Here is a 16106-nt window from a genome sequence, read left to right on the forward strand (position 1 = left end):
AGTAGGGCAATATAAATTCTGAGTGGGTTGTTAGTGTCTGTAGCAGTTTACACTGGGTAAGAAGTTTGGAGCTAAACTAAGTTCAGTTAATGTGCTACAGTTCCCATTTTATAATGTAGATCCTTATTTTGTAGTACTAACAGGTTTATTAGCCCTCACGTAGGTGACTAGTAGAGTGAATAAATCATGCAAGTAATTCACGTGAAAGACAGCTTGCACAGGTACTGAAAGAAGTCCATAGGGTTGAGGAATCAAGTTTTTTAATAGCAATGTCAGGCTGTTCAGTCTTCTTATCTCTCCTATTTCTTTATGAAACATTAAAAGAGATTGCTTTGGGGCACTTGTGTTCTTGAACTATTGCAATCCTCTAATGAATTTTTGATAGTCAAATTCAGAGGGTTTTGTGATCACTAACTTTCTTGATATGTCCGTAGCTATTGAAATTGATCCCTTGTGTCAAAGTTGGCTGTCCATCTTCTTGCTGTCATAAAACCCACAGATTAGCTGGGAAGAATCTGTAACTTTTAATTTAAAGGAAAGGTGCAGTGGAAGCTGCTTGAGCAGGTTTGAATAGAGTAATATTCAGCATATAATGAAAGCCTTGATTTGTCTCACTGCATTGCACAGATAAGCAAATTGTATTTTCAGCCATAGCAACCTGTTAAGTGGCAGGGAGAAAAAAAAAAAAAAAAAAAAAAAAGAAAAAGAAAAAAGAAAAAAGAAAAAAAAAAAAAAGGACTTGACTATAAGGAGCCCGACTACATCCAGTCAATTGGGCAACAAGAATTCTGTCTTGTTGAGGTCCTTACCACTGAGGACGTAAGAAGAGACCTTGCAACAATCACTTACCCACAGCAATGAGTGCAGTGCAAATTACTCAAGACTTTTGCCAGCTAAAGTTACTATAGATTTAGTGCCTCCAGCACTAACAGGCTTTCATGGAGAGCTGACAACAGGCTGTGGGTCTATGCTTATGGCAGGTAGTGGAAAAATACATTATTATGCATTAGTGACATACTGCAGTCTGCCACTGCGGACGTGTTTTCTAGATGCATTTGCTCTTTGGAGTGAGTGTTAGAAATAAGAATATCTGCCTATGTGATCTCTAAGTAATATTTCTACTTTCATAATTCCATCCCCATTTTCATTATCTCTGGGCATCCTGACAGATTACAGACTTGCCTGTTTGGATGAAATGTCTGCATGCTGGTCTAGCCAGAATGGTTCAAAAAGGTTTTGCTGTGGCTGTGACTGACTCATACCAGGGAAGGAGGAAACCTGCTAATTGTTAAGAGCTATTGTAAGCATTAACTTTGGATCCTTTTGAAAGCAAACAGCAAAGGATTGCTAATGATGGTGGACAGGAGAGAAAAACCCAGAAGCATAAAGAAGGAAAAGTTATGAAAACAAAAGTGGGATGTGGAGACAACTCAGTGTTGTTCTACTTTGGTGTACATCTCCCTTTATGTCTTGCAGTGTTTGCTGCAAAACTGGCTCCAAAATATTAATGTGACCTAAAGATGGTATGGCAGTGTGTATGGAGTGTGGTCACCTTGCCTGCCTAGAGGGTCTGGAGTGGGGAGCAGACCTCCCAAGGCACTTGTGTGCATCTATTTTTTTATATTTTTTTGGTGGTTTCGTTTTAATTATTTTTCATTAAATCTATTTCTATGAATGAGGGGAACTTTAAACATTCACAATTTCTTAGTTATTACAGCCTGACCATCTTCATGCACTCTGCTGAATGCAAAGAGCTGCAGAGAAGTACCCGAGGAGAGAATCAAGCCTGTAATAGCTGCTGTCAGTGTTCTGAAGTCCCCAAGCTCTTAGCAGCAAAGAAGGTCTGGCAACTACTTATCAATAACCTTGTAAACATCACCTCAGTGCCCTGACTCACACAGGAACTACAGGATCCTTTGGTGAAAGGAACACAACAAATTAGAGGAATCAATGGACCAGGAAAAACAACAAAACATTAAACCAGCAGTTTTGATGTGGTTGAGATGCCCTCCTGAAGTGGCCACAGTCCTTCTCCTTGTCCTAAAACCTGTCCTCAAGGAAACCATGGTGGGCACTGCAGATATTTGGGACTGTGGAAAAGGAGCCTGGATTTGAGTGGTCAAAAATTGGGCAACATCTGAGCACACGGAGGCAGAAAGCATAGGATGAGCCCTCATCCCCTGCAGGTGGAGATGAGCTGCTCCTTCTTCCCAAGGGCACAGCTGAAGGCTCTGCACGTCCTCTGGCATCCTTCCTGCTTACTCAGACTAGGAAGGATGACGCTGCACACCCTGTTCACAGCACTGTGAGTCCCTGAGACCAGACAACATCCCAAGTCAGGGTGCTGCATAACTGATTAGTAAGATGGTTGGTTTGAGGGCTAGGATGGCAAACAAACCCCTGCTCTGCCTGTTCCTCCTCAACCAGGAGGAGACCAGGGGAAAAGATAGCATCTCACCAGAGTGTTCTGCAAGGAACACAGGGCTGCAAGGCTGCACGAGCAGAAAACAACATGTGTTCAAGCAATTAAGCTGCATGACTAAGGGGAAATTAATGACACTTGCAGCCCACACCTTCCCCGTGCTTGAGGAGATGCAAATCTCCTGGCTGGGCTCCTTCCCCCAAGATCGGGGCTCCATGTTCCCGCAGCTGCTGAAGAGATGGGAGCACCTCGACTGTATGATGCTGCTGCCATCGGGTGGTGGCTTTTTGGGATCAAGGATTTTATGTTAAAGTGTGTCCTTTAAAGCATGTCCTCAAATACCACAGGGGAAAGTAATAGTTTATCTTTACATACGCCCATTGCCTGTCATAGCAGAGGAGGATGTGTGTTTTGAGAAGGAATAAGGGGTCAATGGGATGAACACAGTACTCAGTTTTCCTTAAGGATCTCTTTGATGATGGCACAAACAGCTTGAGAACTTTTCTTGCCTGCATACAGGAATCATGGGATTGGGTTGAGACTGGATTTTGGAGTGTTCTCTCTGCTCCTTTTTTTTTTGTTGTATTTTCTTTGTTGTTTTTTTGTTTGTTTGTTTGATTTGTAACCTTCACCTGTTTCCAAAAGGGCATAGAGCTGTTTAGTGATCCTGAAAAATGACTTTTTTTTTTTTTATCTGACTCAATTAGAAAACTCTAAAACAGTATTAATACCACTGAAATCAATAGTGCTGCAGGGCTATTGCTGACATCAGCATAAAATATCGTCAACACAGGAAAATGTAGATTGGATATAAAACAGTAATCTAACAAAAATAATACAAAAAAAAAAAGTAATATAAAACAGATTTTTATTCTATTTGAATACACATAACTACTTTTACACCCATTTTATATGCATTAAAGTGACTTAATGGAAGTCATTGTGGAGCTGCACTACAGCAACTGAGAGAAAATTTGGCTTACATATGTGCAGAAGATGGTGTTCTTCTGAAGCCACCCCTGAAAAACAAGTCAGGGAAGGCCAATGTGAACAATGTGCTTTCCCTAACCATGTAAAAATACCTGCTTTTAAACTAGACAATAGTAATCAATTTGGATGTGTGGTTGGTGGTTTGAGATGATCTAGTAATTGATTTTAAAACAAGTGGCAGCTGTCAAATAAGCATCTGTATTTATGTGATGTTTCTCTGACAACCCTTGGGGTTTTGCTATCTCAGAACTCTTTGTTTCCTCCGTTCCTACACCCCCTTTTGGTTCTCTGATCTCTCTTCCTCTTATCTTCTTTTGATGCTTCCTACTGATAAATTCTTTTGAGTTTTCTTTCCTAATGTAAGCCTTGGCCTTTGTACTAGGCTTTAATTTCATTTTGCTTAAGATTCCTTTTTATTAACAGTTTTAATAAAATAGTAAAATGCCTTCAGCACACCAAATCCTAAATGATCTGAGCATCATCTACTATACATTGCACAAACAAAACCACTGTTTCTGCTTCCTGGAATCACTGTGCTTTGCCACATCAGCAATAAATAACATATAAATTAGAAGTTCCCTCTGACAGACTAAATCTTATATAGTTCTTTATGTAAAAGTACTCTGAAATTAATGGGTCTATTAACAGCCCGCTAGATGTACTTAAATGTGTGTGTGTCTGTGTGTACATATACTCAGAGAATCAAACTGTATTCTGTCTTTGTTGTCTTCTGTGGGCACAACATTAAGAATATTGTTTTGATTTCCTACAGAAGAAAAAAGTTCAATGTCTGGAGCAAGAAAATAATTTTAATTGTATGAAAGAAATTGATTTATTTAATAAGTAAATCCTTCTAAGTGTCTCTACACACTATACCCTTTTTTGACCTTTAGAGATGCAGAAAGCCTCTATTTTCTAGATGCAGTTAAGAAAAGCCTTTCTGCTCAGTCTCCAAGGATGCCTCCTCAATAACTGAAGTTACTTTTCTGAAGTTAATGATACTGCAATTGTAACACAAGGGGCTTTGCCAAAGGTGGACACACCATTCAGATTACAAAGTTCACTTGTTTGTCTGCAGCACTGATCTATGGGAAAGCCATTTTTCTCTTTGAAGAGAAAAGGTTAGTTTCTTTCTATTCACTATAATATTTTTCCCTGGCCATTCTTATTGGAAGACGATAGCAGCCAAAGACTGAAAAGGCCTTAGGACCAGTCCTACACTGACTTGCTCCCTCCTGTAGAAAAGCTTTCTGTGGCACTGTTTGTGGGGATGTACATGCACATTTACTGCCACACTTCCCAGGGGAGCTGGATGTGTGGATCTGTACGTATGGGCACATCCAGAAGATGTCTGTGGAGTGACATGCTTAGGTGAGGTCCTGCCTTACACAAAGCAGAAGCATCTGGACAGCCAAAGAAAAGTGTTTGATCAAAGTGGTGTCTTCAGCTGGTTTTGTCTTGCATGGAAATTGGACTGTTGATGCTTGTATAGTCTCAGTGGCTGAATTATACGGCTAATAAACTCAATCTCTGTTGAGTATGAGAACAGAAAAACAAACAAACAAACAAAACACTTTAGAATGATTCCTTTTTTTTTTTTTTCTCTGTTTTTATTTGGAAGTGACAGAAAGGAGTTGCAACAGCAACTGTCAGAGGACTAAGCTAGCCAATCATTCTTGTCTCCTTGTGCAAGTCTCTGTTTCATTTAACTCACAGTTGGAAATTGCAAGTCATTCATAATGACTTTGTAAGTTGGAAGAAAAGTCTAAGCAGCCAATGGATTTCCCATTCAGCTCCTGGTGGAGGCTTCAGGTTTTCACTGACAGCAAGCCAGAACTTGGTCACCTTCAGCAGAATCATAAGTATGACTCAGGACTGGCAGAGGCTGTGGAAATAGATTTTTAGAAACTTGTGAAGAAATGTGTTTCTCGCCCTCCGTGGCCATAATGCTTCTGTGCACTTATTAACAAGATGGAGCTCAGCTGGTTGAGAACTCTGCATAAGCCTGGGAAGCAGATTTATCACAGGAAAAATGTAGAGATAGCTCAATAGCAGATTAGGTTATATAACATTAAAACCACCTGCACAGATTTCCAGATGTCTTTCACAAAACAGGTTTTACCCAGAATCTTCTGGTTGCTACTGAGGTTGCAGAAGATAAAGCCCTGATGCTCTTGTCTCCTCTTCTTTAAGAAATTGGTTGCCTAAAGTAACTACAAGTCTCCAATTTCATTGCTCTTGCGAGTACCGCTGGCATAAATTCAATCTTGAAAGAAGCAGACAGACACTTCCTTTCCTTTTACATGCATGCTGGGTTAGTTTTGGCTGAGACACCTGCTAGAAATATCCATCCAACTGCTCATCTGCTATGCAGTCCATCCAAGGCTTGCCCATAAGGTACCATTGCTAAGTGCTACATCTGAACCCAATTTCATCACGTCTTGTTACTTGCCAGCCAAGAAGCACAGCAAGGGACTGCTGCTCCCTGTTTCCTGGTGATGAGCAGAGAAGCATCTAGTAGGAAATGTGTTCCTCTGAGGAGATGGCATTCCTGACATGGGCAGCCCGACCCACTCTGGATGCTCTTCAGGTCTCCACACCAAAGACTAGCAGCTACATAATGCAATCTTTAATCCATTTATATCAAGATTACTCTCTTCACATCTCTGCTGTTGCCTCCATTTTTTATTATTTTTTTTCATCCTTCTTATGCAATGATATTAGAGTCTTGAAAAGGGATATATACCCACCTCCAGCCCAGGACTTTAAATACTCCTCCTGAGGTCTGTTATCTCATGAAACCCTTTGTTTCACACAGTTTTGAAATGGTCATTCTGTTCAGTCTTATTCAGCTAGAATAGGTGTTAAAATACACATCCTATAATGCTCTGTAAGCATAAGCTATTGATGGGATCCCATGTGAAGGCCATTTCTAAAGCAGTTTTGATTTTTACCTGAACCAGTATGTCAGTACATGCATTGCTAGGAGAAAACAAAGGATTAACCTCAGCAGTGTGACTTTATATACAAGGCTTGCCCACTTGGACTGCCACCTTCCTCAGCCACAGCCAGAAATGCCCCACGTCAAGCTGTCTCATGACTTTGTGTTTCACTGGATGACCACCTGGACAATATGTGTCTCCCACCAAGGATTCACGACTTCTAACCAAGGTCATTGTGCTGTTTCAGAATGGTTCAATGTTGAATGGGGTAACATAGAATAAGTATTGACTGTGTTTGAACCTGGACAGACAAAGAGCTGGAAAAAAAGGAGCACAGAGCCACCGGCAGCTGATTGAGGAATCTCCACACCTCACATCCTTCCTACATCATGTAGCACCTAGCAACTGAAAGCTGTAAAGAAGAGAGCAAGAGTTGTGTTCAATATATCCTCTTAGCTAGGAGCTTGTAAGGAGTACATGGAGAGGGACGTTTAATGAGAACCGTGTTTCTTACAGATGTGAAGTGGGATCTGAAGTGACATAGAAAGACCCTGGGGTCTTTCTGATTTTCTGATTGTGCGGTAAATACAAGCACAAAGAATAAAGTGTCCCCAAAAATAAATTGTCTGCAAATTATGTTCTGCTTTCAGCTGAAACTTTCTGACACAATTGTATTTCAGAAGAATGTTCGCTGGTTTGCTAAAGCTAACTGATCTCTCTAATAATGGCAAGGTCCTGGCTTTCTTTCAAAGCAAAGGTTCACACTACTAAATCTCATTAACAGAGGACTACAAAACCTGTGCTAAAACCTTTCTTGGCATGTGACCTTCAGCAGAACTGCTTCATTAAGCCTGAGATCCCGGAGAAAATGTTTGCTGAATAAAGTCATTCTTAATTAATGTTAAAATGTCAAGAATTCATCTGCCACCCATTTTTACCTTTTCCGTTATACTTTTAATTATGACCTTAATAAGGTAGCAACATAAAAGTCAAGAACAGCATATTTTAAATGTATACACAACAGGCAGGACAATGCAGCAAAAGAAATATAACAGAGATGTACTTTCCCATGTGGTATTTGCAACTTCCTAGACATTTTCCTAAACCCTCAAGATGTTGCCATTAAGTACTGATTAATTAATTAATTAATTGTAGAAAGCCTAAATTTTGATGATTTTCCCTTGCACCTTTCCTAATGTTACCTTGAATGCTATCTCAAGCCCAGTGTAAATCTGAAGTAACAAAGATTGCCCCATTTGATCTATGACAAATCTCATTGTGTATCTATTCTCCAAGGAGATTCATCCAAGATTTTATATCAAAAATAAAATAAAATAAAATAAAATAAAATAAAATAAAATAAAATAAAATAAAATAAAATAAAATAAAATAAAAATCTTTGGTGAATTTCTACTCTTCAGCCCAGGTGGGCATTTTGGTTGGACCAAGAGGTCATTAGAGAGTGGTGTGCAAACACGGTGGGTCCAAACTCTGAAAATCCACATTCATTTCTCCAATGACCAGTGATGATAACAAAAGTTGGAGCTGCCCAGACCTGTACAGTTGGACGTCAGTGGTGAAAGCTCAGAAACACTCTGCAGCCCCTTTAATTCTTATTTTCACATTAAAGTAACAGCACCTGTCTTCCTGCCCATCAATCTGTACAGCATATGCAAACCCTTCTGCTCTGGTTTAAATAGGAATGACTCATATGATATTAAGCCTCTTAATGAAAATGGATTACATTATTGCCTTTTGCAAAATAGGAGGTTTAAAAAAGCCAAGTTAGTGTCTTCCAAATGTCAGTAACTGGAGACACTTTGGACACAGAGTGAATTTTATAGCTTTTCTGAATATCTATAAGCTGGTCATCTTTGCAATGAAGCATATTAAACGATAAGAGAAAGTATTAGAAATTAAAAGTCCTTTGAATTTATACTAAATGTGAATTAGTTTCTGCCAGACTTCAAAATTGTTTCTTATGATTGTAAACTTGTTTTCCACTTATATACTTGAACTCTGACATGCTTGTATTGTCATCTTTCCAAGTACTTTGTCAACAACAACCACACCTCTGACCCTGGCTACTTATGGAATATTGCTTTGCAAAAATGACTTTTAAAATGAAATAGGGATAAAATTCAAGATGGCAACCAGGCCACAGACTCTAAGGAAAAGGGTTACAAAGTTCCAACATTGCATAATTTACAGGAAATTGGTATTTTTGTTTATTTCCAACTGGCAACAGAGATTAGGAAGATTCAAATTTCATCTGAACCACTTGTACCTATAAAGGCTGTATAAAGACTGGTTGAATCCACTGATAGTGTCTAGTATGACTGTAAAGTATTTATGGAGGAGAATTAAACCTCAGCCACTGCAGTATTTCCATGGGGTACAACAGCCCCAAGGGAGCCTTGCTTTTGTTGTTATCAGGCAGGTAGGAACCCAAAACCTGTATGTTCTTATACCCAAGCACAGGACACATAGTAGGAACAGGCGGGCCCTTTGTTCTTTCATTAATAATTTGATGTTTTTTGAGCAATACAATTATGCTTAGTAACCTATATATTCAGAGTAATTGTTATCAGTTGTGTTCATTTGTGCATATGGCATAATTTAATAAACATTTTAATTGATATTCCTGTGGCATCTTCCCTGTGCTGTGATTAGACTGGGATTTTCATATCTACATTATTTTCATTTATTGCTAACTAGTTATTTACATCTAATAGTCTTTTCTTTTCCTCTCTCTCTCTGTCTGTTTTTTTATTTTTATTTTTATTTTTATTTTTTTTTTATTAGAGGAGATCTTGAAGACACATATTGCTCATTGGTGGTCTCCTGATGGCACCAGGTTAGCATATGCAACAATTAATGCCTCCAGAGTCCCCACCATGGAGATCCCAGTATACACTGGCAGCCTTTACCCTACTGTTAAAATGTATCATTATCCAAAGGTAAGGGAAAAATACAGATAACAGTCCTGCTGTTCTAGTTTGGAAAATAAATAAATAAATAAATAAATAAATAAATAAATAAATATTTTTTTCCTTGGTAGGCTCAGACAGGAGACTGTATAATAGTACATATTCATAAGCAATGAAAATAAACAGATCTAAAAAAAGATCAGCCATTCATCAGTAAATGGTCTTCATTGTTCTTTAGCTGTATTTGTAGAACTGCCATTTTCTGATTCAAGCATTAGTCATTCCAAATGTAATTAAAATATTTTATTTTCAGTTCTTGCTTTGTACCTGAACAAAAGCAATTGTGCTTCCATGCTAGATAGGAGTTAACAATGTCTAAGAGTTTGCAAGCAAGCCTCACTACACTTAGGTTCATGCCTTATATGTAGGTTTTTTTGGAAAGTAACTGTGACCCAACAGGTCATGTCCTTTCCTACAATACACAATGAATCCATATTTTACTGTGTTTACCATTATCTTGTTAGACAACCTTTTTAACAAACACATAAAAAAAAATGAAATGTTTATAGTCACCAGGAAACAGTATCTTTTACCAAGAATAGATGAATGTTAATTAAAATTTCCCCTTTATTCTCCCTAACAAACTTTGCACACCTCTGTGCTGCACCACTGCCATTCCAGCTTCCCTGAGAATGGCCTCATACAAAAAGAGTGCATTTTATGATCCTTGGGCTTGTCATAAATCAAAACCAAAATGTGTTTTGTTTTGTTTTGTTTTGTTTATATTATCTTATTTTATCTTACCTTATCTTTACTTTACCTTATTTTATCTTATTGAAATCTAGGCTGGAATGGAAAACCCAACTATCTCTTTGCACGTGATTGGTCTGAATGGCCCTACCCACGACCTGGAAATGACTCCACCAGATGATCAGAGAATGAGGTAGGTTCTTCCTGGTGCTGAGATACCAATTCTGTCAGGGGTTTATATCAGACACTTACTGTTTTTTGAGATCATTTTACATTCACTTTCTTTGCCACTGTTAAAGAGTTTCACTTTGGGTAAATCAGATTAAATTTTTTCATGTTTTTTCTTCTTACATGTATTTTTCTGGAACACTATTAGCTTTTTACTCAAAATTGCTGTGACCCAATCTAACTTCAGAGTAGAGTTATTTCCAGAGTACTCAGCAAAATGTCCCAAAATCCATAAAAGCACTTTCATTTCACATGTAATCACTGGCATTGTAAAGCGATTATTGTCTGCAGCCTGTACAGAAGACCATGAAGCAGAAACAGGGCAGATCTCTAACCCAGCAAACGTGAGCTCATTGCTTCTTGACTTGAGCATAGGAATGAAACCAGAAGGACATTCTGCCAAATACTTCCTAGTATTCACTAAAAATAAATAAATAAGAAAACTTTTGCTGTTTTTAAGGCAAATATATTTGAGAAGTTTGACTGCAATTCAGCCAACTGCTTTGCCACCCGTTTTTAATCAAGCAAGTGCTTTGTCCTTTTTGCATTCAGCAAGAGCTGAAAAGTTTGGCTTGGACTTTGGCTCGTGGTCAAAGCTGGAGGCACATTTATGGGTCAGCGAACACTTGTAAGGAGCATCATGTTGTTCCAGACGGCTCTCAGGAGAGAAACAGCTTTAGTCAAAGCCTGGCACACCTACCTGCAAAGCTCAAGTGTTGGGTCCAAGTCTGGATTTCAGTAACTTTGATTTACACTTGAAATAGGTTTCCAGCACACTGAGAGAAACCAGACTGCTTCTTCATGTAAATTATCCACAGAGGCCCAACCATACAGCACCATAATGCTTTCCATGCACATCCAACGTAACGCAGCAAGGTTTTCATTCCCAGCACATCACTGGTTCACATGGCAGCATCCAAGCATGCTCACCTTTCTGGACTGCTTGCTAAGTTAGGCTGCTGGATCCCTGATTCCAGTGCCAAGAGAGTTACTGGTACAGCACTGAGCTAATGATACAGGGCAAGGGAAGGTGTTGGGTTGATCTTCCTTAGGCATAATAAGTACATAAGGCCTGTGCCTGATAGCTGTGCACAGGCTGGGTAGTCATCTAACAAGATGCTAAACCAGTGGGATCACTTACTGTGGAAATTACCTTTCTTTGCATTAAAGCTAATGCCAACCCCACAACACAATAAGTCTGAAAGGCTCCAATTCAAACCCAATTATGAAACAAAAGATGTCTGCCCTGTGAACAAGCCAAATGGGTAGAACTGCAGTTGCCTTCAGAAAACCAGCTTCAGGTCTGCATGTGGCAGGCAGCAATGCCAGCTCTTCGTACCCAAACCCCAGGATCAGAACTGCAATTCCTTGACAATATCATTTTCCTGCTCGTACCGCACTCCATAAACATAGACCCAGAAATGCTTTAATTAGAGTAATAACTTGAGGTTGCAGGATCCATGTTGTTAATAAATTTGTGCTATGTGGCTATGGGTGGCTGTAATTTCTTTGGTAGCAATCAATACTGTAAAATGATGCAAAATATATCATAATTAATTAGTCTCTTTATATTTCATCAAAAACATGGCAATTTCCATCCCTGGGGCATGATATAAGTAGAGCTGCTAGAGCAATAGGGGTATTTTCATTATGCATATGTTTTCCAAAATGAGAGGATTAGTGTGATAATGTTTCATTAAATAGACAAGAGAGATGCACCAAAGAGCTAGTTACAGAAAGGAGTACCAAAGGTTCAGGGGAAGCTGAAAATAAGGCTCTGCAAGCAGAGTGGACCTATATGGAGCATTTCAGTGTGCCCAATCTGTTTACACAGAGGATATATGGGCAGAGCAACCAGATATATGATACATGATATATGGACAGAGCTTGGTGCTTCTTTTATCTGCAGCAAAGTGCTTTAGTACAATTGATCATTTTAAGAATAAAGTGGAAATATACCATTTTTTTTATTTTCTTTTAGATTTAAAGAAATACAATTTTTCCACAAATTTGGGATAATTATAAAAAAAAAAAAAAATGATGATGGGAAGCAAATTTGGGGATAAAAGGGCACTCCTTACAAAATTATTTTCATTTTTAAAAATCTGTCATTATATTCATTTTTTCCAAATTTTCTGTAATGTCATTCTTTGCTGTGAGAAAAAGAAAGTGGAGGGAGGGTAAAAAAATGCAGTAAAATAAAATATTCTGACATGTCATGTCTGAGAGGCATTTTTATTTTGATGAAAAACACTGGACTCATAACAATAAATTGCTACGTCAGCAGGTGGTGGGAATTAGACCATGGTCCAACTTATTCTTCACATCACATTTGCATCTCAGATGGCAAATGAAGGAAAGATGCTATCTCTCTGAGTGCAGAATTCATCCCTGGTCCTTCCGCAGACCATGACCATAAGTAATGGAGGAACTCAGACAACTGTGTGTTCTTTGTCATGCTTAGGTCTTACTTGCTACTATTGCAGTGCAAATATTAATAGTTTAGCTTCATACCTCCAAAAAGCAGCCAAGCAGCATTAGGGCACAAACAAGGGCACTACACAATAACCATGCTCAGGTGTCTGTGAATCCAACCAGTAACGTCTTTACCAGGATGGGCAAATCCCCTGCAAACCTCACAAATCTCCTGGCAGGGCTCAGACAGGCAGTTCCTTTCCCCTGGGAAGGGTAACCACCTCTGATGAAGACGTCTACAAATGAAGCAGTTGGGTATGGTTTAGACTTCACTCTGTGAGAACTAAGTCCTCCTTCAATCAGCTCCCATAAAACCAGGGCTAGGTCAGAGGAGCAATGCTTGGGAAATGCCCTGGCCCCCCACTCCTTTCCACTGGCTGCTCAGCCTCTCAGAGCTGCAGATGTTTGCAGTTAGCTCAGATGAATCACACCATATTGTCTTGTTTTCCTCTTTTAAATGGGAAGCATAAAACCTGGTTGTCCTACAGAAGAGATGTAAGAAGTAAATTAAAGACTTGGTGCCACTCTGAGGCCAGAATAATAAGTACTGTACAGTTACCTCCTGTCTGCGGTGTCCATGGGTTTCACAGCCGAGAGAGGCTTTGGAGAGAATTCGCAATTCTGCAAGCATCTCCAGGGTGATAGGGAAGATAAAATATAATCTAAAATAATAATTAAAAGTTCTCCAGCAAGAACTGTGGCTCCAGTGTTCAAGCAGTGAGAAGGATGTAAAAATTTAGTACATCTTTCAAACATGAAATTGGATTTATGGAAAAAAAAATGCTCCAAGCCACAAAGTGTACTAAACACACCTTCTTTTTCTTTGGAGACTGAATTTTCTCAATTCATTGTAAAAAAGGAAGGTGAGGTGGTTGTACGGTTTAATTTTGCTACATTGTTTTTTTCCTCTTAGGGAAAAAATTGCTAAGCTCTTGCTGATAAAAAGTAAAATTATAATTTTATTTCAAGCATTGAATTTTCAGACTGCTGTTGTCTCACCTGGAAGTATCCTTCCTCCCAGTGTGGTGGATGCAATTGTTGAGGTCTTTTGTTATTTTTCCTCAGCCAAATCCAGGAACTAAATATTACTGAAAACTACAAAATCAATTTCCAACTTGTTATTTTGCTAGACAAACGAGTCTTTGTTACTTTTGCCCTTTCTCTTCAATATATACAGGAGTGCTTGCCAGAACACGGAGTACTTTCCAGTGACACGGCACATTAATTCCAAGGGTAGCAACGATTCCTTATACATATTTTATAGCAAACAAATGAACTAATAAATTTTTTATAGACTGTATGTTGTGAGGAGTTGTATTATGATTTAAAGGTGTCTTTGGCCCACATAGCCCACTGGTATATTAGACCATCAGTAGCTTTGTCAGCTCAGCAGGAGCTTTATCCTGCAGAAGGGGTGGTGAAGCCCTGAACTGCTGCAGAGGTGGACATCTGTGAGCACCTCCTAAGAGGGTGACCATCAGAGTATTTATTTGTGAGCCTGGATTTTCCAGCCCAGCCCAGCCTAAGCAGTTGCACTGCTCAATATCGCACATTGCTCAATTTTCCTATGCTTCCTAGGGCAAGATATTGCTTACAGGACTGTGCAGCCCACACTGGCATTTTACTCTGGGTGTTATCACAACCTGAATATGTCCAGCAGCAGAGAACAGCACAGGGAGCGTGGGATGGCAATTTTGCCCATGCAAACTGTCACATCTCTGCTGACTTCTTTATGGCAACCAGCTGTGACTGTTTTGCAGACACCCTGTGCCTCTCTAAACAATATCCTTCCTGCTCTTTCCCTTCTGATGCAACACTTGGGGATATTTTGGTGTGTAGCAGGGATATTTAGAGACCATTAACTCTTCATAAGCATAAAGAATCTGATCACTGGCAGTGATGGGTTTGAGTCAGCCAGTTAGTCTGCTCAGAATGAAAATTGTTTGCAATTCCTTTTCCACCTGTGCATAAATATGTAGCTCCAGGCATTTCAGTCCTTCGTGGAAGACTGAATAGCTTGAAAGGTTCTTTATCTCTACATGTGGCTTTTCTTTGAAAACGACTTTCAGAAGAGGAAGATAAAACACCTGAACAGCCCTAAAAATGCCATTTTTAGGGGTTGAAATCCACACGTAAGGAAGACTTAGGACAGAAGAAACATCAAGACACGGCATTCACAATTATCAGAGGTGTCCCTGAGCTGCCTCCGACTGCTCAGCCGATTCCTTGGGATGTCAGTAGCGTGCCATTTTTCCCGTTTCATGTTTTTCTGTGTTTTCAGGGACTATTACATAACCATGGTGAAGTGGGCCACCAGCACCAAGGTGGCAGTGAACTGGCTGAACAGGGCCCAGAATGTCTCCATCCTGACGCTGTGTGACGCCACCACAGGCGTCTGCACGAAGGTAGGCGATGAGCCTGGTGGTTACTGGTGTCCTACATGAGGGGGGATTATTTCAGCCACCTTGCCTGGGGACACATCAGCTGCTGCATATTTGTTTAGGCAGACAGAGAATGTAAAAACTGCTTGCCATATTTGCTGTGTAAGGGTGGTTTTTTGTTTGTTTGTTTGTTTGTTTTGTTTGTTTTTATATCTTGTGAAAAGGCAGGAGAATTATAGTCATGAACATACTGTGTGTGTATGCACATATGCGTACAAGACTGTTTGTCTTGAAATACCTGTGTACAGGCACAGGCACACATACATCAATAAACCATAACCTGAAAATATTTGTGACATTCTACTTCAATGGCATTATGCCCTTGCTTCTCTATCCACACTATAACTTAAGTTAATTAATACCTCCAACAGATATACTAATGTAAATGCATTTATATTGATATTACCTTTGTAAATATTAGATGATCTTTTAAACTGGCATAGATATTTACGTAGTATAATAGTGTTCTGATACACCTTTCCCTTGAAAAAAAATGATGCAATGCTGTGCATAGATCACAGTGCAGTCTTTTCTTAACAACCTTGCTTTCAACTTTTATTTATTTTTTACCTACCTTTATTTATTTGGGAAATAATATGCCATGTGGATTTTTTTGTCTGTATGAGTAGAATGTTTCATTGAATGAAAAGAATGAAATGAATGAAGCATGCTGATCCATCAGAGCTGAAATACAGGGCAAGCAGTCACTGGATTACACAGTGATCCCAAAGCACAGGCTTGAACAGTTTGGAGGTTTTTTTGTGCTTCTACACAGATTTTCAAATTCACTCCAACTGCTCTCTGCACTGATAAGCAACATGTAATACATGCAAGTTATGTTATTTAACAATCTTCTTTTGTTTTAGAAACATGAAGATGAAAGTGAAGGTTGGCTGCACAGACAGGTAATAGTTATCTTCTCTTTGTG

General features: G+C 39.2%; 1 protein-coding gene across 4 annotated transcripts in view; it reads left to right on the top strand.

Moving 5' to 3' along the window:
- DPP6 (dipeptidyl peptidase like 6) overlaps nt 1–16106 on the top strand; it is a 557763-nt gene that overhangs the window by 494336 nt on the left and 47321 nt on the right. For all 4 annotated transcript variants that reach the window (XM_084509965.1, XM_084509967.1, XM_084509964.1 and 1 more), the window contains exons 9-12: nt 9160–9314; nt 10130–10227; nt 15019–15142; nt 16045–16083. In XM_084509965.1, coding sequence (XP_084366091.1) covers nt 9160–9314; nt 10130–10227; nt 15019–15142; nt 16045–16083 — 416 coding nt within the window. The remainder of the gene's footprint in view (nt 1–9159; nt 9315–10129; nt 10228–15018; nt 15143–16044; nt 16084–16106) is intronic.

This window comes from Aythya ferina (genome assembly GCF_964211825.1).
Source record: "Aythya ferina genome assembly, chromosome: 2".
Classification (NCBI taxonomy): domain Eukaryota; kingdom Metazoa; phylum Chordata; class Aves; order Anseriformes; family Anatidae; genus Aythya; species Aythya ferina.